This window comes from Anopheles nili, chromosome 3 (assembly GCF_943737925.1).
Source record: "Anopheles nili chromosome 3, idAnoNiliSN_F5_01, whole genome shotgun sequence".
Taxonomy (NCBI): Eukaryota; Metazoa; Arthropoda; class Insecta; order Diptera; family Culicidae; genus Anopheles; species Anopheles nili.
Genome location: NC_071292.1, coordinates 45,542,394 through 45,567,217, shown reverse-complemented (window position 1 = coordinate 45,567,217; position 24,824 = coordinate 45,542,394). Strand labels below are relative to the sequence as shown.

Here is a 24,824-nt window from a genome sequence, read left to right as displayed (position 1 = left end):
GTTTAATCTATATAAATATACATATGTAATTAAATGTATTTTGCTTTTATTTTCTCTTATCGAACTTTATAGATGTTCTCATGCGTCTTTATATCATATTTGCTTTATGCTTGCGCTTCTAAGCACATTAAATATTTCATTAAATACTTACATTGATTTCAATTTCATAGTTCACGTCGCAAAATTTTTATTTGAATTTAACGATTGAGTAGATAATCACGCAGGCCATCACGGAGTAAATCTTTTGAATTAAATTTTGATTCTTGTCCAACGTGAACTTTTTCGTTTAATTTAAATAAAAACGCTTGTAATTAGATATATATCGACTCGCGAAACATAGGTATGCCAGTAACCGAAAAAAAAAACATGCCATATCCAAAGTCACGTGGCGTAGTGGCGCGACTTTTTTTACTTCCGCTTTTCGTTCGTTCGCTGGAGCGTTAGATGGACGAGGCATTAGTTTTTCATTATCGATCAGGTAGCTAGTATCGATAGGCAATATTGAGCCAAGTGTGTCGGCGTCGATAGTAAAATTACTTGCTCCAAATATTGTGCTTTGGTAATGAAAGATACAATTTTATAGGATACAACATGTTGTGAATTAAATAAAAATATAAATGAATGACCATACAGATTTCTAGTTATATAGTGAGCAGGCGATTCATTAGTAAAAGGATGATGAATCTTCGTACTTGTTCCCATTTCGTGGTATACGATCTTCTGATTTTATTATTTTTCATTAACGTTATGTATTGCTTATGCCTATCAAATAATGTGTAATATCTATTACACGGAGGTTTAACACCGGGGATTTTAGCTAGCGAAATTCAATTTTGTTTGCGATTAGAGTGACCGATAATATACAAAGTTTGTTCTTCTCTTACGTTTCAGAATCTCAACACAAAAGCGAATCTTCCAATGCATTAAACCAACAACAGAGCAACACCATTCAACCAGACCCCTTGGGGTCTGGTAATGTTGTTGGCCAGTCTGATAGCGTGCGAAATATACCCAAGCTGAACATCGATCGTAGCTCAAAAAATGGATCTCAAATGCAGCTCGCCCAATTGGCACCAGCTGTTGGTCACAATAGTGGAATTGGCGGGACGAGTAGCACGGTTATAGACGAAGGTGATACTATCACTGTGATCGAACATCCCGCAAACATTGAATCATCGGAATCGTCTAAATCCCCGCTCAGCGCAATCAACGCCACGTCCGTGCGCCTTAGTCTGCTGCCCTGGAACAGCCACAACCGGTCGGCGATCCTTTCAGCGAACAGTAACCAAGGTAGCATAGCTGCTACAATAGACATGATGGCCGCATCGGACGGCACCCTTCGACCGGGGGAGATTGTGATGCGCACGCTGTTCACCGACTTTACCATACAGGCGGAAAAGAAAATTGAAAGTGTCATGCTGGATGGATCCGATAAAAACTTGCCAAAGTTACTGCAGCGCGGCGAAGATTATCAGTTCGATCAGCTTCTGCAGGCCCTTGGCTCGGTCGCAGAGCACTGTTTGCCGTCGTTGTTGAAGGCGCTGCTGGCTTGGTACAAGCATCAAATTTGTGATAAGAACATTAAGCGGGATCTGCAAACGGGGATGGGCTCATCTTCCCACCACTCGACGGCCAAATCGGGACTGGATTTGGATTATCAACTGTTGCGGCGCGAAGCGGCAGTAGAGTTCATCTTTTGTCTCGCATTGATTGAGATATTGCGCCAGTTTCCGTTCCATCCCGGGCATGATGATATTACGAAGCAAATTGAAAATCTTGCCTTTCGTCAATTCAAGTACAAAGAAGGTGCACAAACTGCGCCAAATGCAAACGATAACTACCGTATTGCTGACCTCTACGCCGAGGTCGTAGGCGTGCTAGCCCAGAGTCGGTTTTCTTCTGTGCGAAAGCGTTTCATGACGGAGTTGAAAGAGCTGCGCAGCAAGGAACCGAGCCCGTTCACGACGCACAGTATTATCAGCCTGCTCATGGGTATGAAGTTTTTCCGCGTAAAAATGGCTCCAATTGAGGAGTTCGAGGCTTCGTTTCAGTTCATGCACGAGTGCGCTCAATACTTTTTGGAAGTGAAGGATAAGGACATAAAACACGCCATGGCTGGGTTATTCGTGGAGATTCTGGTCCCGGTGGCGGCAACCGTAAAGAACGAGGTGAACGTACCATGCGTGAAAAACTTCATTGATTTGCTGTACTCGCAAACCCTAGACGCGTGCACAAAGTCAAAGCATAAGCTGGCCCTCTTTCCCTTGGTGACGTGCCTGCTGTGCGTTTCGCAGAAATCGTTCTTTCTCAGCAACTGGCATTGCTTTTTGGCAATGTGCCTAAGTAATCTGAAAAACAAGGATCCAAAGATGAGCCGCGTCGCGTTAGAATCCCTGTACCGTTTGCTGTGGGTCTACATCATAAGGATCAAATGTGAATCGAATTCTGCCACACATTCACGTTTACAGAGTATCGTAAACTCGCTATTTCCTCGCGGTTCCAAGGCGGTTGTTCCGCGGGATACCCCGCTTAACATATTCGTGAAAATCATTCAGTTTATTGCGCAAGAACGGCTCGACTTTGCAATGCGCGAGATCGTGTTCGAGCTGTTGTGCGTTGGCCGTCCGATCAAAATCATTATGACACCGGAGCGCATGAGTATTGGGCTGCGAGCTTTCATGGTGGTAGCGGATTCGCTGCAACAGAAAGACGGTGAGCCACCAATGCCGCGGACAGTTGGAGTCCTTCCGTCTGGCAACACGCTGCGAGTGAAGAAGACTTACCTGAACAAAATGCTCACCGAAGACACGGCTCGCAGCATCGGAATGTCTAACTATTTTCCGCATGTGCGCCGCGTATTCGTCGACATTTTGCGTGCACTTGACATTCATTGCGGCCGACCATTGATGATGACGGTGATACAGAACCAAAACAAAGAGCTAGAAGAAATGCTAACGGGTGAACGAAAGCCTCGAATCGACTTGTTCCGGACGTGTATTGCGGCGGTACCCCGCCTTACACCGGACAACATGACAGGGCACGAGCTGGTCGATATGTTGTCTCGTTTGACAATCCACATGGATGAAGAGCTACGTGGGCTAGCCCATCAGTCGCTGCAAATTCTTGTCTGTGATTTTCCTGAGTGGCGTCAGGACGTGATTCAAGGATTCACCCAATTTTTGGCGCGAGACGTCGTCGATACCTTCCCTCAGCTGTTGGACAATGGGTTACGCATGCTGTACGCATTCTTGACGGTCTGGCGAAATTTGCTTGGTACAGGAAACAACAGTAGCAGTAATAGTAACACCCTCAACACCAAAGTGGGACCAGCAGGAATTGGAGGTCCTCTAGGGCCAACGGCCACCGGGCGTGGAGCAAACCAACATGAGACAGCGGGGGTACCAAAACCAAACCCCGTTCATACCCTTGTGAATCCATCGCTGAACGTTGCAACGATAAATTCCAACTCGAGTGGTAGCTCAGGCATTTCATCTATAACACAAACAACAACAACGACTGCTGGTTTGCTTGGAGGAGTGGGCACAAATAGTAGCAGCGGAATTGGAGGTACTGTTGGCGGTGCTTCATCTACAACGGGAGGCGCAAATGATACGACTGCGGCTGGTGGAAATGCGACTAGCGGTAAAAAAGGACACGAACAACCGCTTGCCACGACCATGCACATGGTGGAAGGTTTGGCATTGGTTATGCTATGCAATTGTCGGTCACAGCCCCGTAAATTTGCTGTCAGCATTTTGAAAGAGGTTAGTGATTGCCTATTTAAAATTGCATTGTATAATTATGACTCCAAAAAATTGCATGGTGATACAGTTTTAATGTTTCGTATCTCTTATGCAAACGAACTGTTGGTTTTTTTTACTAAAACTGCCACTTTTACATGTTCATTTAATCAAAACAAGAATTAGTGTTGTAATTTTTCTTGTTATTGTTCTTGTTATGGATTTAAAGACGGCCTGGTCATATTTACAATTGTAATTTTTCTACATAATATAAAATTGATACATCGTTTTTATCTTTGTTCAGGTGAAAATGTTGAAGAAATTGTTGGGCATTCCTGAAACAGAGCCTGCTTTGATTGACGTTATTGACAAGTGTTGTCCACAGGTGAGTCGTTACTTGTGTTAATAGATAAATTATTATAATTCATTCTTATGTTGTGTATTTTCTATTTCAGGTTTTGGAGAAGTGTTTGCATATGTTACCGCAAACGGATCGCACTGCGATGTTGAACGCGAATGTAATCGACTTGCAGTGGATCGTTGATCGTAACAGTGGGGTATGGACTACAGGTCACGTTGAAGAATCAACAAAGGCTTCGTCCACATTGAATCTTTGCTTATCACAACCAGCCCTGGGTCAAGCATATGATCCTTGGAGTGTGTGTTTATTCGGCTTCATGGAACGCACACGTGTTCTACAGCAGTGTCCTTCGGTGGTGGCTCAAGCGTGGCCTATTTGCTATCAACGTGTTTCGAGCTTGTTCAACGTGATTGATCCAACGTATGTATAGACAAGAAAAAACGACCTAATGAACAATTGTTTCTAAAATTTTCTTCCATCTGATTGTTCTGTTCATTATAGGCCTGTGAATGACAATCGTGCATCGCTTCTTCGCAGTTCCGCACCAACAAAGAAGCCACCTTCTGAAGCGCAACGTGATTCGCTTGCCCATTTATGGAAAAATCAGGTGGCATTGGCGATGCGTTTGATTCCGCAGATGCCTAGTGTTGCAGTACGCTGTGCCTCGCCCGATCTAAGTCTAAGGTATGGTTTCAACTCATTTCACATCCGGTGATATTTGAAAAGTAGAATTGACAGTTCCTCTCACATTCGCATCACTTTATCCCGTACTGGTGTATCAGTCTTTTTTTTATAAAACTATAATTTTCCTTTCCGTATTACATTATCTGTAATCCTTAAATGTCAACCAAAGATAGTGTCGATAAAATAGAACGGACAATTGTCAGTTTTCTTATCTAGTGATAGTTTTTTCTTCTATTATCAACTTAAAAATTGTTATTTAGTTCTTTTGATTCATCTTCTTCTGAAACTCATTAACTTTGAGTTTATTTGTGTGCTCCTGTGATCGCAAGTGTGTACAGTTTGCAGTGTATATCTCGGTTGTAGCTCCAAATTTGCCGGGTAATAAATGTTGTTCTTGTGACTAAACTCGTTGTAATACAAACACAACTCTCCTACTCAATAACAAATTTCTACCTTTTTTAATATAGTTTAATAGGTATTATGCTAACAAAAGTAGTGACGAATTTAAACTACAAAAGAAACGTGATTATTTCGGATTGAAGCAACGTTAGGTTTTATTGTCTCAATAACTTTGTTTTATTGTATTTGATTATTTTAATATTTTTAGTATGTAATTTTGGTTGAGTTAAGCATTTTGCAGTATTTTTTTCTTATCAGAGTTTGTTTACGAATTAGTTTTTTTTTATTTTGATAACTATTTTTCATTCACTGGTTTGATGTTTATCAAACATTTGTTTTATATCGGTTGCAGCAAACGTAGTTTGTATACAATATTTATTTTTAATACTTATCAATTAAATTACCACGAAGATTATTCTTGTAAATGACAACGACATTCTACATATACAACATTCAGTTTTCAAAGATTACTTGTATAACTTACAATCGTTCGTACTAGCTAGTGTTTATCAACACGATACTAGAAAAAGGTGCTATTAATAACGTGATGCGCAGAGCACCTCCAAAGAGTGTTGAATCAGCAGTACTTTGTGCAATAAATTATTCGTGTAGGGTTCTTTAGGTTCTATTTTCCGTGTGTGTATGTGTGCACTTCGGGTGGAAATCAAGGGATGAGCGATCTTAATGTTTATTTATGTATTTTTTGCTTGGAGAAGGCGAAGAATGATATCTCAGTTCTTTCCATCACTAGCATTTTAAAAATCAACATTTCATGATTAAGCCCCTGCAACTAGTCGTGTTACTAGCATAAATTGCACCAGTGTGGGATGGCTGTTGGATTCGCATTTTTTCACATTAAATTCTGTTCAAGATCCACAAATATTAATGAGAAACTATTAAGTAGTTGAGGCAATGATTTATTGTAATACTCAAAGTATGTTTTTCTTTCATGTTTCTTCTCGCTACGACAACGCGCCATATCCTGTTAATCGAACAACCAATTTCACCGTTTACCAACTACTATTGAACACAACTATCCACCTATACTACTCATCATTACAACCTCACTGGCAACGAAAAACTTAACAACACGATAAATAATAATTATTATTCCATCATCTTTCTTCGCTATCATTGTGACAATTTGGTCGAAACTATTTGCTGTTTCTCTACTACTACTGTTTCTCTTGTTTCATTTGCTTCGTTGATGTACGTTAATGCTACATTTTCAATTACATACGAAATGCTACAAAATGCTACCATCGGATTTGTATGTGATATGATAAATCAACCCAATGGTCTACATGCATTTGTGGTTATTTATCATTTCTGGTTCCGAATATTAAACTTTACACAAAAAACAATGGCTTTTACGAACGCTTAAATTTAACATTCGTTCTCAATAACGATTCTGTCTGTTTATGGGTATTCGAAAACAATATTCCATTGCATAATCTTATGATCACTACTCAAATTCAAACACACCTCTACACACAACGCTCAGTCTGCATGATCAGTCGGATTCCCGCTCGTTGTCCGACTCGTTGGACAATATACCGTCATCCGTGTTTGGACCAGAAGGAATCGTGACACGCTTCACTCTACCTCTATCCTATGGTCGCAAAGATGCCAGACATAAGAGACAAGGGTAACGTTTATTTTATTCTTTTCAGCATAGTTTTTACAATCTTTTACTTTGAATCGTTTGTTTTGTGTTCACTTCATTCTTTCTTTCGATATCATTTGTGTTTATTTCGCGAACATTTTTCTTTTTAGTTTCCACTCTACTCCTATCAATAAATTTTACTGAAATATTAGGCATTACGGTCATTATTATATTCATCTCTAGTTTACATCAGTTCCGTCCATTTATAGTGCATTTCAGAGTGTTCATATCAAAGAATCGTTGTTAGCAGTACAGCAACAAATGTTTTTTTCAGTGTGTTTTAGTGCAAATGCTACGTGTAGTCAGCGGATTTAGCTGCTTGATATTTACAATTTACAACGTTTCAATCTGAACTAACAAATAATTACAAAAAAAAGCACCGGCAGTATATTGCATGCTTCTTTGTTCATTTGTTTTAATTGATTTAATCAATCATATCATCTGTGTTGGCGATATAGTAGGTCAAGAGCATTATTTTACATGAAAAAAGTTACAAGTTACATTCATGAAAAATGAATTATTTATCTAAACTATAGTAGCATAATTGCTGTCGAGGGTAATTGCGATGTTAAATATATGTTGCAGTGATATGTAATCACATGTTTCCATTCGTTGTGAACTGTATTGTGCTGTTTTTGCAGTGGATAGTCGTGTACATTTTGAAAATACTTTTAAATGGTGTATTGGTGGTGCCCGTAGAATAAGTCTAGCTGTAAGACTGTTTTACAGCTATGTTCATGGTATGTCATGGTTGCAAGATGCTTGATAACTATAAAGCCAATATGCACATACATTATAGCGCACATAATTGGCTGGAAGTTATGGCCTATGGGCCTGTTTAGTTAAAACAGGATTACACTATCGTCCTTGTTATGTTTTTATAGTATTTGTTGTGATTAGACATTTCAAAATCCAACTTTTTGCTGTCGAGTAAAATCATAACTGTAATTAATCGATATAGTCATTCATAGCCATCATTTCGTTACTATTACCATTGTTACTACTATAATTGTAGTGTATTTTACTTTGTCCAATTTTGACCTTAGCAGCTTGTAGCATGGTAATGGTTGTAAGATATAGCACTGTTGCGCCATGGCGTTATAGCGTTTGTTTTACTTTGTACTCCACCCATTTTCTTATTTTTTGCTTCATGGTATTGGGGATCGATTTTTATTACAGTTCTTCTCCGGATTCCCTGTCTGCGGACCGAAGTGACAAATCTAGTGGCACAACAGCATCCCCCGTAGCACTTTACAAGCTGGTAATACCGTTGTTACGCTGTGAAGTCGTCGATATTAGAGATGCCGCCGTCAATGCTCTGGGGATGATCAACCATGACGCACTGAAGTAAGTGCAATTGCATTTGCCATATTAATTCCATATTCCCATCGGTCTCACATCCGCATATTGATTCTAAGAGTAAATCATTCGTAACCATGTTTAGAAAATGATGAAATATCTTATCTCAATTAAACGTAGTAGACTGAATTACAAATCCAAACGTATAGAAACACTATAAGATAATGGAATACAAAACTTTACACTATGTTTAATGAGCATAAAGTTCAGACGTGATTGCGCGTTCGTTGAAACTTTCTGTTGGAAGTTCTGTATATGGATGGCTTGCCTGAGTATCGCTCTTTTTTGTTTGGTTTATTTCGGCTGATTTTTCCATTTTGTTAACCTCCCATTCTACAGAGACTTGATGGAAGAGCTAGTCGTATACATCCGCGAAGCAATCGATAGAAAGCAAGAGAATATGCGACGGCGACGGCGTCGCGATGCCCTGCGGTTGCAGTTGGTTCGGGTGTTGGAAAAGATAGCAGAGAACGGCACGTTCGGTATCAGCCAATTCGTGTTGGAGCGTGAAACTATGTCGCTGCATCCAACTTTTGTCGAGTATATCGATGGTGCGCGGTTGTATTTGGATGCAGAAACAGATGGAAAGGATAGCAGCAGCATGCGTGAGGTGAAGATACACTTCTGCGACTTCATCCGCAAGATGATAAAAAATTTCTCGCTCGATTCCTGCGGTACTCTGTTATCACGCGAGCTCAAGCGCAACTTGGTCAATCTGTTCGTTGCGTGGAGTTTCTCGACATATGTTGTACCATTTGGCCATCATGGATCCACGCATCATGGTGGGCATCACGGGGTTGGAAGTGGTGGAGGTGGTGGCAGTGGAAGTGGAATTGGTGGTGGAGTCAGTGGTATAGGTAGTGGAACAATCGGAGTAAGCGTGTGGGGTGGTTCCAGCTCAACGGCGGGTGTCAGCGCCACCGTCAACGCCTCTGTTGCGGTTGAAGAGGAAAAATTGCAATTTAGCGCATTACAGGTGAGTGGAGAGCACGAATTGGAAATTCTAAAATTCTCTATATATTTAGTTTTGCAATACACTTTGACATTTGATAGTACCGATAACTGCAAATGATTTAAATTTGTTGCCTTGCGGTAAATAATGCGATAACTAAATATTATTATAATTGAAATACAAACATACCTAAATTTAATATCTCGTTCAGCGTTGGGAAATATAATTGAAAAAGAAACAAAAAAGAAATATCATAGACAATAGATGATCATAGATGGTATGTTGTACGCTACTTGATTTAATAAGTTTCAGTTCGAGAATTTAAATTCTAAGAAATTGTAAAATTCTAAAATAATTCCTTATTTAAATCTGAGAGTTTAAAATTAGAGTAAAAGAAAACTTATCTGACTGCATAAAATTACTGTATCAACTCATTAAGAGATTGATTTGTTGACCGACTGATGCTTATTGCAACAAATACTTGGACATATTAAAAAATGCCTCTAGTCTTAAAATGTATGCAATGCAAATGTAGTGTTTCCATGTTATGCATAGCATCAGTATCATTGCTATGTTCCTTGAAACAACGTGATTTATCACTAGAAATAACGTGATTTTCTTTCCGAAGCTGATGATTGTGATGCCATGTGTCATTTGTAAATGAATGAAAAATGTTGCATCCGATAAAAGATGAATAGTATTGAATTCGCTTGCCGTTGATGTGTTACAAGTATCAAGTCACGTCAATTCGAATGTAAATTTCCTCAATTTTCCAGGGACTCGTTCATACGTGCTTTATAACGTTTTCACAAGCTCTGTTTGGCCATCGCTCTTTTTCCTTGATCATACATCTATTTACTGTTTTTTTTTTCTACTTTCATTTTTTTATACTTACCATAAAAAGGCCATGTCTGCCGTTCTATGCTGTGGACCATGTTTCGATTCTGGTCATCTTGCCGAAGACGGTGCTATTTACAGTTGGTTGGATATGCTAATGACATCAAACGATGAAAAGGTAAGTAATATCTGACAATTGCATTGTGGGTCTGAAGGTCTGCGGTTGAACGGCTATGTGCGTCAAATCATGTTCATCTTTTATTCCTGGTTTTCAAAGCATGTTTACCGTGGTGTTGTGGTAGGATATGCATTTTAATTGGCAGTTGCAAAAAAATGCACATATGTTGGGAAGAATACAATGATGTTCATTCGTAACATCCTTAGCATTCAATTCCGACCCTACGCTCACCACGTGGTTCATCTGAAAAGCAAATGGTATAAAATATTTATTTACATATTATTTCATTACACATATATGCTATTGATTGTGGTAGTTTTTTGGCCAAAATAATATATATTGATTGGGAAAATATAAAATTAACAACAATTGATATACCAATATATATCAATTGTTGCTTAGTTAGAGTAAGGTTCTAAAGAAAATTGTTTCTTGCTCGATGAAGTTTTGAATTATTTACAATAATGTGTTAATTTATGTTGTTGTAACGCAGGATAAATACACACATTGTTTGAATTCATAATACGCTTTCCAAAAAGGCATTAGAATGAAACAAAACAGATTATAAATCAAAACAAGCAAGGGCATACATTTATGACACCGTTACAGTGGAACGGATTTATATCCAAAAGCCATGTAATCGTGGTAAAGGTGTAATCGAAATCAAAAATATCGTTGAATATGCTGCTAGTTGATAATAGACGTTACAGTCTTCAATTAATGAGTGATGATATTCTAGCGATGATAAGCAGATCGCCACCGATATGTTTCTGTTTCCAATTTTCAGCTGCGATATGTTCCAATGTCTTCTATTTCCAGATTTATGAGCTGGCGAAAGAAACCGTTGTGCTTTTGCTTGAGTCGAATCCAGATATAGGACAACTTCTTGAATGGGTCATCGATCGGTGCTATACGGCTATTCCTCGCCAATCAGATGCTTGCTTCTTGGCGTTGGCAGTTATCTTCAGCGCACGGTAAGGCTCTTAATTGTATCGCATGTTGGTGTTGAAAAAAAATTTGTGATAATTATCGAAAATAATTGTAGTATTTTAATTTTGCTCCCTAGTCGATAATATGAAAATTCTACTTGTTTCAAATATTAAAACAGTTTGTTTTATTGTTTCCTATAAGGACAGCTTATTTTTGTATACCTTTTACTTTACTATTTACTTGCCATAAGTCCTTAGCAAAACACCTCTTTGGTATAGGCAAGCGTCATCCAACACGTTGAGCTTTTGAGTTCATTACGTTCCCCATGTACTTGCAATGAAATTAATTGAATCAATAGAAACATTTTATGAAATACGAATCATCAAGTCATTTGAATTGTTGCTTTTTCAACTGTTATAAACTTTATTAAGTTTAGTATAGTATTTCGTAAACAATATTGAAAATTAAATTGTATTGTTCGCGTCGTGACGGCGCCAATCAGTGTAAAACCTGGGTGAACTGCAGTAAATCACATAAATTCGAGTTGATTGCGCCAAGCAAGACTGGGGTGGTGAAGTTGGAATGTCAATCTCGAAAGCAGACGTTATAGAAAAAATCATTGCAATAATTTATGTCTATCTCTAAGATACTCAAACTCATGAAGTGTGCAGTTTTGGTGATAAGAAGGTTATGAGGCATCTTAGCTTATCCAAGCAGATTTGCAGATATGGAATGCTAGAGAAAGCAGATATCTACTAAACCTGGTACTGGCAAAGTTTTATTGCGACAACAGCTGCTCTTTATATTAAATATGGAGCCTCTTATTTATTTAGTCAACAATTTTTTGATAATTCATAATTTTAATTCATAATTCTAGAATCTCACTCAAACTAATATATACTTGACTTGAAAATAAGTCTTTATAAAACTTAAAATTTTCCGAAAATCTTGAAAAAAAATCTATGTTCTGATTGTTTTGTTATAAATAATCAAAACATTTTTTTTTAAGATAAAAGTAATTTTAATGGCCTTTTTTGTTCAATTTATTGCTATTATTGAGATTGCCCAGACGTGCTCGCAATCGCGAAATTATTTAGTAATGGCGATGTCATGGATTGCTTCATTTTTGGTATCAATTAGATTGGAGCAATGGACGCCCCAAGCTTTTAAAAGACATATTGAGGAAGGACATAACCATTGCGTTAGTCTGAGTGAAATATGACGGTACTTTAATGTTTATGGTAATCGTAAAGCTCCTGTTCCATAATGACACAATTTTTTCACATTTAAAGATGTAGCACGTTTTATTTTGACATGGATTTGCTTTTCAATGAGACTTGCGATGCTGATATTGTATTTTTTTAAAAATTGTTTGAACTTTGATTATTAAGATGAACAAAACAGCAGTAATAAAGCACATAGTAATTTGACTGATGAATTTTCAGAAATGTTTTATTAAAAGGCGGATATTTTAGATTCATAAAAAAGAATACAAAGTATTTTAAAATGTTATGCACTCAATAGGTGTAAAAAAGCTTGAAATTTTATAATTTAAAGCGGATTTAAGGTAACTGATGAATGTTCAATAAAAAATATAATTTTTCTTTCAAATTTTGCAAAGTGTTTCTTAAGGTTTTAAGGATCACAGATGAAGAAGTCGGCATTTTTCCTAATGACTGCATAATTGTATGCAGTATACCGAGTTATATATTACGTATTTTGTATACGAATCATTGCGCTGCATGTTATAATGTAAGAAAAAACACCGGGTGTGGCATTGCATCAATCGTAAATCGCATCAAAATCCAAAATCCAGGGTTGCGTTGGACAGTATTAGGATTCAGCAACAGAAGCAGAATAATTTGCTACATAGCAGCCCGCATTGGCGTGACCGAACGTATTTTATGTGTCTTCAAGTTCCTTATCAATTTCCTGGTTTACGACCGTCGTGAGTTTGCAAATTTCGTGCGGATGAGCTAGCTAACCTATTCCGGTTTACGATCCATCAACCATTTTCATTGCCATTGCGTTGGGTTGTCGAGACTGGTGATAGCCGTGAGGATGCTCTGAATTGTGTTACTTGTGTCTCACTCTTTTCATCACATTCTTTGTTGCTATTGAAGTAAGAATCAAAATATGAACAATTTTCGGAAAGGGTATCCCATTGATAGCAATAAAAGGTTTCTAGAGGATCTCGAGTAGACATCAGTTTACCTCTAGTGTAATTTACACATATTACTACAACATAACATTTTATTATAATATTTAAAACGCCCTTTCGTCTGCTGCAATAATTGTTTGCTAAATATTATAATTCCTCACATGTGATTACATATTCTTTAACGTCTTCATTTTGTTGGGTGAAAATTATCATTTGTATTTTTTTTAGAATATGCTTGTAACGTAAGCAATAACAATGCTATTTTTGTGTATTTTATGAATAATTAGAATTCTTAAATATTTTTTTATTTTCTTTTTTTTTCTATAGTGAATATCCATGTGATCACTATACATCTGTGATCAACGTGACTTTGCTGATGACTGGTTGCCCTAGAGTAGAAGTGCATTCGACAGCGCTTCAATTGTTACAGGTTCTGGATAAGCGTTTCTTCGGAAACGTCGGACCGTTGCATACAGAGACTGATAAAGGTAAGTCAAAGAAAAGGCTGTTTTGCTATTTTCTTTAATATAATACAACAACATCATTCAACATGGTTTGAACTAATGTAATTGTTCATAATGAAACCATCATTCTAGTGTTACATACTCGTATTATTTGCGTTACATACTCGTATTATTATATTTATTTCGCGTAATGATTAAAGTGATTTTTGCAAACACAACCATTTTAATGCAATCCAAGAAGTTTTGTAATTTTAATTGCAATATATTAATTTCAACAATATTGCTCATTTTTTTTTCCTAATATGATTGTTATTATACTACTATTGTTCCTTCCATATTATTTGTAAACTAAAGAAATATAAAATTAAAAATGTATTACTTATTTATAGAAACTCATTTTATTAACCGTGTAATATGTTTTTGAATGATGAAGTCGTAGCGCATTTGTAAAAAAAATCTACCCACAATTAGATTGTCATGTTTATAGTTATTGCCGATTTGTTTTTGTTTGTTTAGTGATAACGGTCAATTATTACTCAATAGATTTGGCATTATTTGGATTGCAATGATATAAAAAATATCTATATATTTTTAGACATAGGAATGCTTTTGTGGGGATAACTGACCTGATAACTGACATTGACGCATACTGTTTTACTCATCTTTTGTTAGTTGCGGGCAAAATACTCTTCAAAGACGAATCATTCCACTTTAGTCTCCCAATCTAACATTGTGGAATACGGCTCACTAACTTTACACAGGCAAGGGTGTTCCTTATTTTTTGACGTACGACAATAGGAGGCTGGCTTTTTGCCAGGATTGTATGTTGCTTTACCCTTCAAATTGATGAAAGAATAATTGCATACAAAATAGTATGCCCGGCATTCCTCGCCGGTTTCTTCGAAATAGTCATTGATTCGTACGGAGTACGAGATTAATGCGCAACCGATGAAGAACACATTATCGTTCACTATGAGCGTAAAATGGCCGATAGGTTTACTAGGCGAGAAAAATGTAATAAAAGTATATGAGAAGTCATAAACGGATTGAGCACGGAAGAAATTAATAAAATTAGCCGACCCGATGTATTAATTCAACTCACCGCAACTCATGGCTCGGATATTTGCTTAACATCTCGATATTCGCATCTGCATGTTCCGCGTACCAAACGTGAATGGAGCTGTTGAGTACCTCAGTGAATTTGAGTTCACGTCCACAAACGGTACGCTTGGCAATGTTTTGTCCGGCGTAGTGATAGATATCAGTGTTTCGACACTGGTCATGCCCATATTTACAGGTTTTCACATTGCACTCAGCCAATGTTTCCAAATCAACATCAATGCGCTGCCGATCAATACAAAAATGAAGGGGTGATAGTTGATCAATTTGTTATAGAGAACATGCAAGGTAAACTTTAATATTGTGAATGCGTTATGTATTCGTCATAACAAAGAACAATATCTTAGTTTTCATTATACTCAGTAGAAAAAATGAAACGATATTTATACAAAAAACTGTTTAATATTACACTTCTCCCAACTTAATAACAACTCACCAACTGAACCATTCGTACTGCTGGAGGAAACGGAGCTAGTTTACCACAAGCTACTGTATTTCTCATTTCGTTGTGCATTTTCAACACTTGTTCCTTTTCGTACTTGGTCAATTTATGAAGTTTAGCATTTTTCCCAGCACATGCGGGTCCGTACGACTCACTGAAAATACAACCGCAACCGATGTTGCGTTTTCCCGGCGGACAAATGTTCTTGTCACAGAAATCGTATCGAGAATGGTATGTCACGGAGTGGCGAACTATGGACAATATTATCAAACAAGTTAACACAAATCGACTCATACTTTTGTTATTCTTTGGATCGATTATAGGTATGAATGTTCAATCGAACTTCAGATCTACAAAATTGAAAACAATACTAGAACCAGTGTTCAGCTAGAACCAACTCTTAGCACTACATTTGAGACTGAAGTGTTTTTCCTTTTTCATGCCAGAACATAGCTGCCGGCCCCGGCAATTCTCTTGGCGAGATATACACAGTTGACGTTTGCTGCCATGTCGTTTTATTTGCGAATCGTGCTGAACGGGGGAAATGAATTGTATCGTTCACAAGCCATCATAGCAGATGTGTTAGGGTATCCGTGTTCTACAGTTGTTATTTTTTTTTGCTGTTGGTTGTGCTATGCTGGTGTTACGATATTCGTTGATGCATCGATGGTCGCCGTTTTGTGGCGCCTTGGAAATAAATCCCGAAGGAAATCTTGAATTCATCTGTTGCTCACTTTTTTATGATGCTCTTTAAAAAGTGTGACCGATTCGTGGAATGATAAGATCTTTGAGCTTGGCATGATGGAACGAGTTGTATTGAAAAGAGGGGTTGAATTGCAGCTTGGGAAAGCAATTTAGTTATTGATATTTTTTTTTGTGCATATATCATGCTTATAAATATTTATTACACATTTGTATTTTGCTTGTGTATTGAAAGATAAAGCAGCATAACAGCAGTAATCTGGTGAAATGGATAATAGTTTCTGGATTTTATTTACTAAAATTTATATCTTAACCAAGGAGTTTTTATTTATCACCATATTAAATATTATTCATACAATTGTAAAAATGTAATCCAAGTCAACGAATAGAAATGCATAAGAAGTATCAATTTGGAAAACAATTGCATAAAAAATGGTGAAATACTTGGAGAATATCAGCATTTTCAAAACTACTTGAAGAGTAGCAAAATATCAGCGGCGAATCTTGGCAGTTTTTTATATCTCATGTTTCTTGGCTTTTTGTTTCTATGGTCGATATTTCAAGGGAAGAGCTTAAGGGATAATTAGTTTAAAAGGGTAAATTAGTTTTGTAGTCCGGAGTATTATCCTTCTCGGAAATTTATTCTCTGGGATAAAGTTTCTAGGGTTGCGATGTCGGTGATGTCGGTGATGTTATGTAATATCTTTGGAAAATTTTGTGGACGTGTGAAATGGGAAATTATCGTCATTGTGTTATCGTCTGGAATGAACATGTATTGTGTTGCGCATTTATCACTGGATCGCTGTGATATTTTAATCTGTTAAATTGATGCCATTTAGATGATGATAATTATATTTTGGAATTTTATCTTTTATTTATTCATTTTTACTATTCATCTAGTTATTGTACGTATCATTCTTTTATGACACATACATTTTTTATACAACATTTTACTTAAAAATCAGATATTTTCAGTGAAATCAGTGAATCAATAAAAATATTGTGTTAATCTATATGGTTTTCGTGTTAAGCGTGCACACTTTGAATATACTTCACTAGTGAAGCTTGTGAATTAGCAATCACGTTTACCATAAGTAGTGTCTCACATGGCCAATAATATTTGTTTTTTGTACATAAATCTCAAAATTTTAGGTTTTTTAATAACATACTCGCTAACATAATGAACACGTTACAACATCCGATTCTTCCTAGTTTAGTATAATTGCTTGTAATTACAACCAAAAAAAAATACTGCTTTCTTTTGAAGAGCCGGACAAAATTGGAACATTAGATGCTGTGCTCAGTGGGGCTTATTGTCGATCGCAGATGTATCTCTCGCGACAGATCGCGCGCCTTCGCCCAGAATTGACGATGTCCATGTTTTCGGGTAAGTTGCAACTATCGGTCGTTTCTAATGCATTTCTAAATGGTGAATATATAGTACACATATAATTATTAAGTCTAAAAACAACAGTCGTTCGGTGAGAGGAATGTTGCTCAACTAAAAGTAAAAAAACAACAGTGAATCATTATTTGGCTCATTATTCACTTTTTTGTACTGCATTTGTACAAAATACGAAATTGAATAACCGCTAATTATTTCTATTTATGAAGTATATTTACATAATTTCGAGTTCGTCCAGTTCGCGTTTTCTGCGTCTCTTTTGAACACTACGTTAGATTACTCATGAGGTTAAAAGAATAATTGAAAAACTACCAGTATTTTTAAAGTTTTGCTCACGAAGGTATTTGTATTACGGAACACATGAGCAGAACATATGTAATATATTTTAATATAGAATGCGAAAAAAATATTTCTTCGTAAAGAGCCAGTTACAAAATTTTTTGTTAATGTAAACGAACTATTTTGGCTTTTAATAGTTTATCAATAATTCGCTGTAGTTTTCTGAATTGAGTTTTATCAACTAGGATAATGATTCCCGTGATGACAAAGTTAGAGAATCCAAAACATTGAATTAAATAACTATTTTTCAGAAATAACGTATCGGTTCCAAACCGCGCGGACTGAAACTCGAGCTCTTTTGCTGCAGTGTTTACTACCCTGGCTGGAAAATGTAGAGCTCGTAGCATCGAGTGTACCACCTGCCACACCACTTTCTTATATTATGGTATGTATTCGTACCGACCCGTTCGGAAATGTTTGTATGTTAAATCTTTTAATTTTTTTTCTATGAATATGGTATCCTAAATGTTGAGCGTATGAAATGATTGATTAGGAAAGAAATGATATAATTTCAAGTTGAAATGTTTTATGTACTTTTTTTACAGTATTATCCCGATTCTGGCACGCGAGGGCGCCGCGAAGGATCCGGATCAACAGAAGCAACGGAGATGATATTGAACAATTTGTTCTATATAACTGCCAAGGTAAAATTAGAAATAGTTCACTGATTTAGGCTCATTGTATACATACCGTTTTTAAGAAGCAGTAGAAGTATTTGCAAAATAACAAAAACTATGTTTCGTAAATATATGCATGTTTAAATAATTGGATTACTTTTGAAATTTTCAAATATGTTGTGGTTTATTTTTTATTATAACAGTTTGCTGATTCACATCCATATATAGAGGAACTTTGGGGTACATTGTGCCAATTTTGGCCAAACAATCTCAAAGTTATACTGCGTTACCTGCTAATAATATCCGGAATGGCTCCAAATGAGCTGCTGGTCAATGTAAGTAGCGGTTCGGAGAATTCAAATATGGAGGCGCCTGGTGCTTTATCTCATCAGCGATAACGACTAGATCAAACCAAATCTGGTCATAAGACTTAAATATACTTTTTCTGTTTTGGTTTGTCCGTACTTCTTTAATTGTCTAGGCAAAACGAGTTGCGTTATATCTCGCTCGCTCCTGCACTAATAGGCTGCTGGAGGAACTAATGAGTGAACTGCAAACCGTGGAAACTTTGAACTGCTTAATTGAACGCACGGAAACTCCTCCATTTTATCGTTTAACGAGCATGAGGAAAGCGTCCAGCCATTCGGACGGTAAGTTGATGATGGTATTCAATTACAGGAACGCTGTGCAATGCTATTGAAAGAATAAAAAAAATAAAACTGATTGATGGTCAGCAACCCACTTACTGTTTTGGTAGTGGTAGCGTTTTAATTCCACCGTGCTACTTTAGCTCGATCAACATTCGGTTTTCCAATTATTTTTAAAATTGAATCCAAAAGTGAAAAACGAAAAAAAAACTTTCATTGAACAGGGCCAGCTTCAGGAAATAATGATCCGAAGGTGCAAGATGTCGATGTAGAAAAAGGTACCATACATACAAAGCGCCACAGCGGAGAGGATCCAATAAAGTCAGGGTAAGTAAATGTATATATTTGAAGTATATTTAATTCCTGTTGCAACTTAGTAGTTATTATGGGAAAAAGCTTAAATACATTTTTAAAACTCTTCGTTTGGATAACGTAAATAAAAAAATCTAGATAAAAATCATCTAGATATTTATTTATTAGTATCATGTTTCATTGTATTTTTATCATTCTCATATGCATTTTATAACTTGTTGCCTTCCAATCCCCCATTTGCATGCGATGCATACGTATGCCTTCTTCTCGGTATTACCACTGTAGCACATGTAAATCGGACAGCGCGCTGCGTACGTTTGCCAATGCTCAATACCGCCCTCCACGTGGTAGTGATAAAATTCGTACCGCTTCTGGGCCCTGCGTGTTACCGCGCCATGAAGACGTATTAATGATGATGAACGAACCAGAGATGAACCAAGAGGATAATTTCGTTCAAATACGCACTGAGCAACCGACGGCACCACATCCGCTGCCGATGCCCGAGTACGGTGGTTACTTTGCACCGCTAACAGAATTTCTACCGGATACGAACATTCCCATCAGCGGTTTCCACCGGTGTAATGTAGCAGTCATGCTGTTAACCGATATCGTAGTGGATGGAATCCCGGGCCTGGACTGGACGTTGCACGTTCCACTGATGCTGCATATTCTGTTCCTGGGACTAGACCACACTCGGAAAATAGTGCGAGATCACTGCAAGAAGCTGCTGCTGAATTTATTGGTAAGAACCGCTGCTACATTTACGTGTTTGTCGCATTTCTGTCGAACTTTAAGGATGGAATGTTAACTCTACCATTGAATGATTATCCTGCTTGGTCGGCTTTATCGTGTTTTTGTTGTTGTTATTTGTGTAGATTGTACTAGCGGAGCACAACGATCATTTAACGGTAGCAAAAATATTGCTAAATAGCGATACCTCAAAGTTACGGTTGGGTATTGTAGTACCATCGCTTCCCGTGATCGATCACAACTTTACCGAACCAGACCAGGAGTTCGATAGCTACCTGTTCGGGTTCGGTTCGAACAGTGGTCCTGCACAGCAATCGATTCTATCGCCTGCTTCCAATCAACCGAACGAAGAAACTCCCGCTGTGCCGATGATCATTACGGAGGAGAATGCACCACCGCAACCGGGGCCGACAATGCCGACGGCCCATGTCATCAAGAGTTTAATAAAGTTCCTCTCACACGAGAGCAGCCAACAGCAGCCACTGTGGAACTACGAAGATATAACGGCGAAGGTTTGGAGCATAAAGTCGGCGGATCAATTGCAGTGCTTCCTGCGGCATATCGTAAAGGCGTTCACGGACAGCTACCCACACGCTCGCATTCCAGAGCGTTGGGCCCAGACTGCACTGCAACTAGGGCTTAGCTGCTCGTCGCGTCATTATGCCGGGCGCAGTCTGCAAGTGTTCCGCTCGCTCAATGTACCAATCAACTCGCGCATGCTGTCCGACATTCTGTCGCGGCTGATCGAAACCGTTGCCGAGCAGGGTGAGGACATGCAGGGCTACGTTACGGAGCTGCTCCTTACGCTTGAGGCCGCGGTTGATAGCCTTGATTCCGATTTTCGACCGCTGGACGTGATGAAGGATATCTTCAAGAGCACGCCCAACTTGAACAACAAGGAAGGTGGTGTCGTATCGAGCATGTACAGCAGCAGTACCAAGCGATCTGCTGGTGACGGAGGTCACGGCATGGTGGGTGGATCTCCTGGCCAAAGCCTTCACAATGCTGCGAGCGGAGGCCATACGCGCAGTACTAGCTACTCGATTTCGTACTGTTCGCGAAAGGCCGCCAATTCACCGATTGACAAGCAAATCGAGCTGCGCAATCGAAATGCGGCGCTGGAGATTGAACGGAATGCCGCCAAGTTTGCGGCAGGCCAAACGTCACTGTCTCGATCGCGTAGTGCGCAAAGCCTCAAGCTACTCGGTGATACGGCTACGCAGGACGATAAGATGACGATCTTGGCGCAGTTGTTCTGGCTCGCCGTTTCTCTGTTAGAGAGTGATTATGAGCACGAGTTTTTGCTCGCACTTCGGTTGCTGACGCGGGTGCTTCATCGGTTGCCGCTGGATCGTCCCGATGCCCGGGACAAGGTGGAAAAGCTTCAACAGCAACTAAAGTGGTCCACGTATCCAGGCGTCCACGCTCTGCTACTGAAGGGATGTACACATTCGGGTACCTACGAGGCATCCATAGCACTGCTTTCGCAGCTTACGCCGCTCCTGAACTTACCGGTGTGTGATCCAACGCAAAGCTGTGCGTTTCCCATGAACGTCATCGCCCTTTTGCCGTACATGTTGCTGCACTACGAGGATGCGAACGAAATATGCATTCGAAGCGCGGAGAACATCGCTCAGGTGGCATCGGAGATGGGCCTTAAGCTGGAGAATCTCGGTACAGTCATGACGCTGTACAGCAGGAAGACGTTTAGTAAGGAATCGTTCCAGTGGACGAAGTGTGTAGTGAAGTATTTGTATGACACCTACGCACATATGGGTCTGCACATGCTAGCGTTTCTAACGGAAGTTCTAGAGAAGGGCTGGGTACAAGTACAGCTGCAAGTGCTGAGCGTAATTCACTGTATGCTGCATTACGTCGATTTGTCTGCCGTTACGGTGCAACCGATCGCTGGCGACATGTTGCGGATTATTTCGAAATATTTGGATGTGAGTATCATGATTTTTGTACTCTACCTAACCTCACCTGTAGATGATCTTTGGTACCATTGTGCCAAGTGCTCCAATTGGCTAGAGCTTATTTTGTTTCACTTCATTAACTCTTATATTCTTTTTCCATTCTTACTTGATTTTCAAGCAGAGTCCCAACTGGAAAGAAGCTCTGAAGATTCTTAAGTTTGTGGTAACGCGCAGCTCGAGTCTTCAAGTTGTTCCGCAGTCGTCTGATGGTGGCTCGTCCTACGCCAATCTGCACGGAAGTTTCAGCGATTCCGAGGTATTTTGCAAAAAAGAACTCGCCGGGCGAACGATGGAATTTTCGTTCGACGTTTCGCAAACACCACTGATTGGGCGTAAGCTGCTGCTTAAATCCGATCACGATCCTAACCCTTCAAACCCCGGTGTTGTCGGTGTACACGTGGGCTCCAAAGGATTTAATGGCTCTAGCAATGCTGCCGCATCCGGAGCGCACTATGGACACGCTGGAACACCAAATTCACCGCGAAGGAGTGCCAGCTTGTCGCCAGCGGATACCGCCCCATTGAGTGGATGGAAACGGCCATGGATGTCACAGGTGAGCAGAGTGCACTGTCAATTGTAGTGTTTACGATACCTAAAGGCAGTGATGCTTGTCCTAAGACATGAAAGCAAAAAAAAAGCTTCACTGTGAATTTGAGATAAGGTTACAATAATTCATGATTTTTTGGTTGTTTTGTTTCATCCAGGGTCGCGTCCGCGAATGTCTGGTGAATCTGCTAACAACTTGCGGTCAACGAGTCGGTCTACCAAAAAGCCCATCGGTAAGTAAATTGATACAGCTTATAAGTGTTTGGTGTTTGGATGAATCAAATTACTGCCAGTTAAATGAATATAAGCAGCATTTATTTATACGGGACGAACAGGATTTGAAGGCGAGAAAAGTAATTTTCTCAAAATAATTCGTTTTATATTTAAATGTGCCGAATGGTCTGTGTTTTGTTTATGCATTATTTTATTATTCTCCTTTCACTGTTACTATCCCAATAAATCGATATCGTACAGGATGATATCATAAGTTCGTTATATTCCAAGGTAAAGTTACATTTGCTTACGATAATTGATATCGATGCTTGGCTTTCTAATTCGTTTGATGCTGCAGATTTTTGTTTTTGTTGAGCTTTGGAGTAGAAGTGATTATATTACGTGTGCATTGTTATAGTGTAGCTATCTACACTGCCGCAATAATCTGTGACATAGGTAACACCGTAGTGTATTTCACGCATTTTTCGTTTGAATTTGAGCTATTCTCTTTAGAGAAGGTTAAGCTAATCACATTATTGTATCCCCATCAAGCACTTATTCTCAAAAAAAAAGAAGATAAAAACAACATACATATAGGTTAATAGATTCAACCATATTAAAATAGAATTTTTCAACGTATTTGACATTTGTTCCACATGAAGTGTTGTAAGGTTTGCTCGTATAAATATGAAATTTAAATATATTCAAATGAAATTTTTGAAGGTAAAAACAAGATAGATATTTTCACAAAAACTCTTGGCGGACGAAACTTTAATTTAGAAGAAAATTATGTTCCTACTGAAAGTATCAAAATTTAAAGCTTTCAGCTGTGTAATCCGTTGAGGGAATAAAATTTGCTGGGCGAGTACTCAACTGACTGGGTATTCTGCTGACCTAGTGTTAAAGAATGATAAAAAAATGTGTATGCTACCATCATGAGCAGCATAACGGTTATCAAGCTTCTTCTGCAAACATAACAAAGAGCAAGTGAAGACTGTGAAACTGTGGGGAAGCCGTCAATTCATAAAATAAGAGATATTGAAAATATGCCAAGATTACATGCGCAATAGACTGCAGGTATTTATAAAATAACGGTTCGTTGTCTGGGCGGCACTCACCATTCAGAGACTAGAAGCGTTATTGCAGTCTGTGCGATATTGTATTAACATTTATCAATCCATTATTTTCGAGGTAAAATACTTGACTTTACATAAGGATATTGATTCACCATTCTAATCAGCTAATATTTTGATTTTATATATATTTATATAAATATGTTATAAAATACTCAGCTCTGAAATCGCTCAGCAAAAAAAAGTATTTTTGACATTTTTACTTTTGTACTTTGTGAAGATATCGTTACCAATGTAAAGATAATTGGAACAAGTTTTGCAGCATTTTGTTTCATTGTTTTATTGAAAAATAAATTGAAAAGGCACAATTTAAAAATTTTACCTAGTTTCCACAAATCAAATTTTTGTCAATTTATGTTAGTTTGCATACGTCTTTGTCCTTCCTGCTTTTCTGGTATTTATTGCATTTGTAGGAACTGTTTATGGAAATTCCATTTTGGTAAATTCTTTTTTTTTATTTTCAATTTATAATTCAAGTGATTGCGAGTAAACATTACTTAACATAAATCGATGAAAACAAATCGCTTTGTGGCTCTGTATTTGCTGGATTGATCATATCCAAATTTGCTTATAAAACGGGATTTATATAAAAATGTTTGATCAAATAAACGTCCTCAATATTATAGACTACTTTTTTTTTGTTTTTCGAAAGCTTTGGACATTTGATTCATTTTTACGCCCGTAAGCTCTTCCACAAGCTTTTGTTGAATAATGTTGATACGCGGCTACAATAGCTGCTTATTTATTCATACGGTTGATTGATTGTCTTGCTGATCAAAAAATCAACGGGCAATAACGAAACGCCATGTCGTACATCGTATATGTTTTTAAAAATTGTAGCATCTTGTACTTGTATGTTTATTTACAATTTTTTATCGAACATATGTGATTT

The 24,824-nt window shown here is 38.1% G+C and overlaps 2 protein-coding genes across 2 annotated transcripts in view; one reads left to right on the top strand and one right to left on the bottom strand.

The window, feature by feature from the left end:
* LOC128722667 (protein furry) overlaps positions 1-24,824 on the top strand; it is a 34,629-nt gene that overhangs the window by 3,564 nt on the left and 6,241 nt on the right. Inside the window, exons 2-22 of the mRNA XM_053816343.1 lie at positions 892-3,764; positions 4,045-4,125; positions 4,196-4,521; positions 4,603-4,785; positions 6,689-6,832; positions 8,030-8,197; positions 8,549-9,185; positions 10,066-10,176; positions 10,996-11,150; positions 13,595-13,755; positions 17,262-17,381; positions 17,990-18,123; positions 18,284-18,382; positions 18,559-18,690; positions 18,837-19,005; positions 19,227-19,329; positions 19,600-20,056; positions 20,190-22,010; positions 22,162-22,593; positions 22,745-22,819; positions 23,061-23,090. Of these exons, the coding sequence (XP_053672318.1) occupies positions 892-3,764; positions 4,045-4,125; positions 4,196-4,521; positions 4,603-4,785; positions 6,689-6,832; positions 8,030-8,197; positions 8,549-9,185; positions 10,066-10,176; positions 10,996-11,150; positions 13,595-13,755; positions 17,262-17,381; positions 17,990-18,123; positions 18,284-18,382; positions 18,559-18,690; positions 18,837-19,005; positions 19,227-19,329; positions 19,600-20,056; positions 20,190-22,010; positions 22,162-22,593; positions 22,745-22,819; positions 23,061-23,090 (8,411 nt within the window). The remainder of the gene's footprint in view (positions 1-891; positions 3,765-4,044; positions 4,126-4,195; positions 4,522-4,602; positions 4,786-6,688; positions 6,833-8,029; positions 8,198-8,548; positions 9,186-10,065; positions 10,177-10,995; positions 11,151-13,594; positions 13,756-17,261; positions 17,382-17,989; positions 18,124-18,283; positions 18,383-18,558; positions 18,691-18,836; positions 19,006-19,226; positions 19,330-19,599; positions 20,057-20,189; positions 22,011-22,161; positions 22,594-22,744; positions 22,820-23,060; positions 23,091-24,824) is intronic.
* Positions 14,185-15,655, bottom strand: LOC128722668 (antigen 5 like allergen Cul n 1-like). The gene is made up of 3 exons (XM_053816344.1): positions 15,287-15,655; positions 14,834-15,075; positions 14,185-14,730 (listed from the first exon to the last, which is right to left on the bottom strand). Exons 1-3 carry the CDS (start codon positions 15,584-15,586, stop codon positions 14,433-14,435), a joined length of 840 nt encoding a protein of 279 aa, XP_053672319.1. The 5' UTR covers positions 15,587-15,655; the 3' UTR covers positions 14,185-14,432.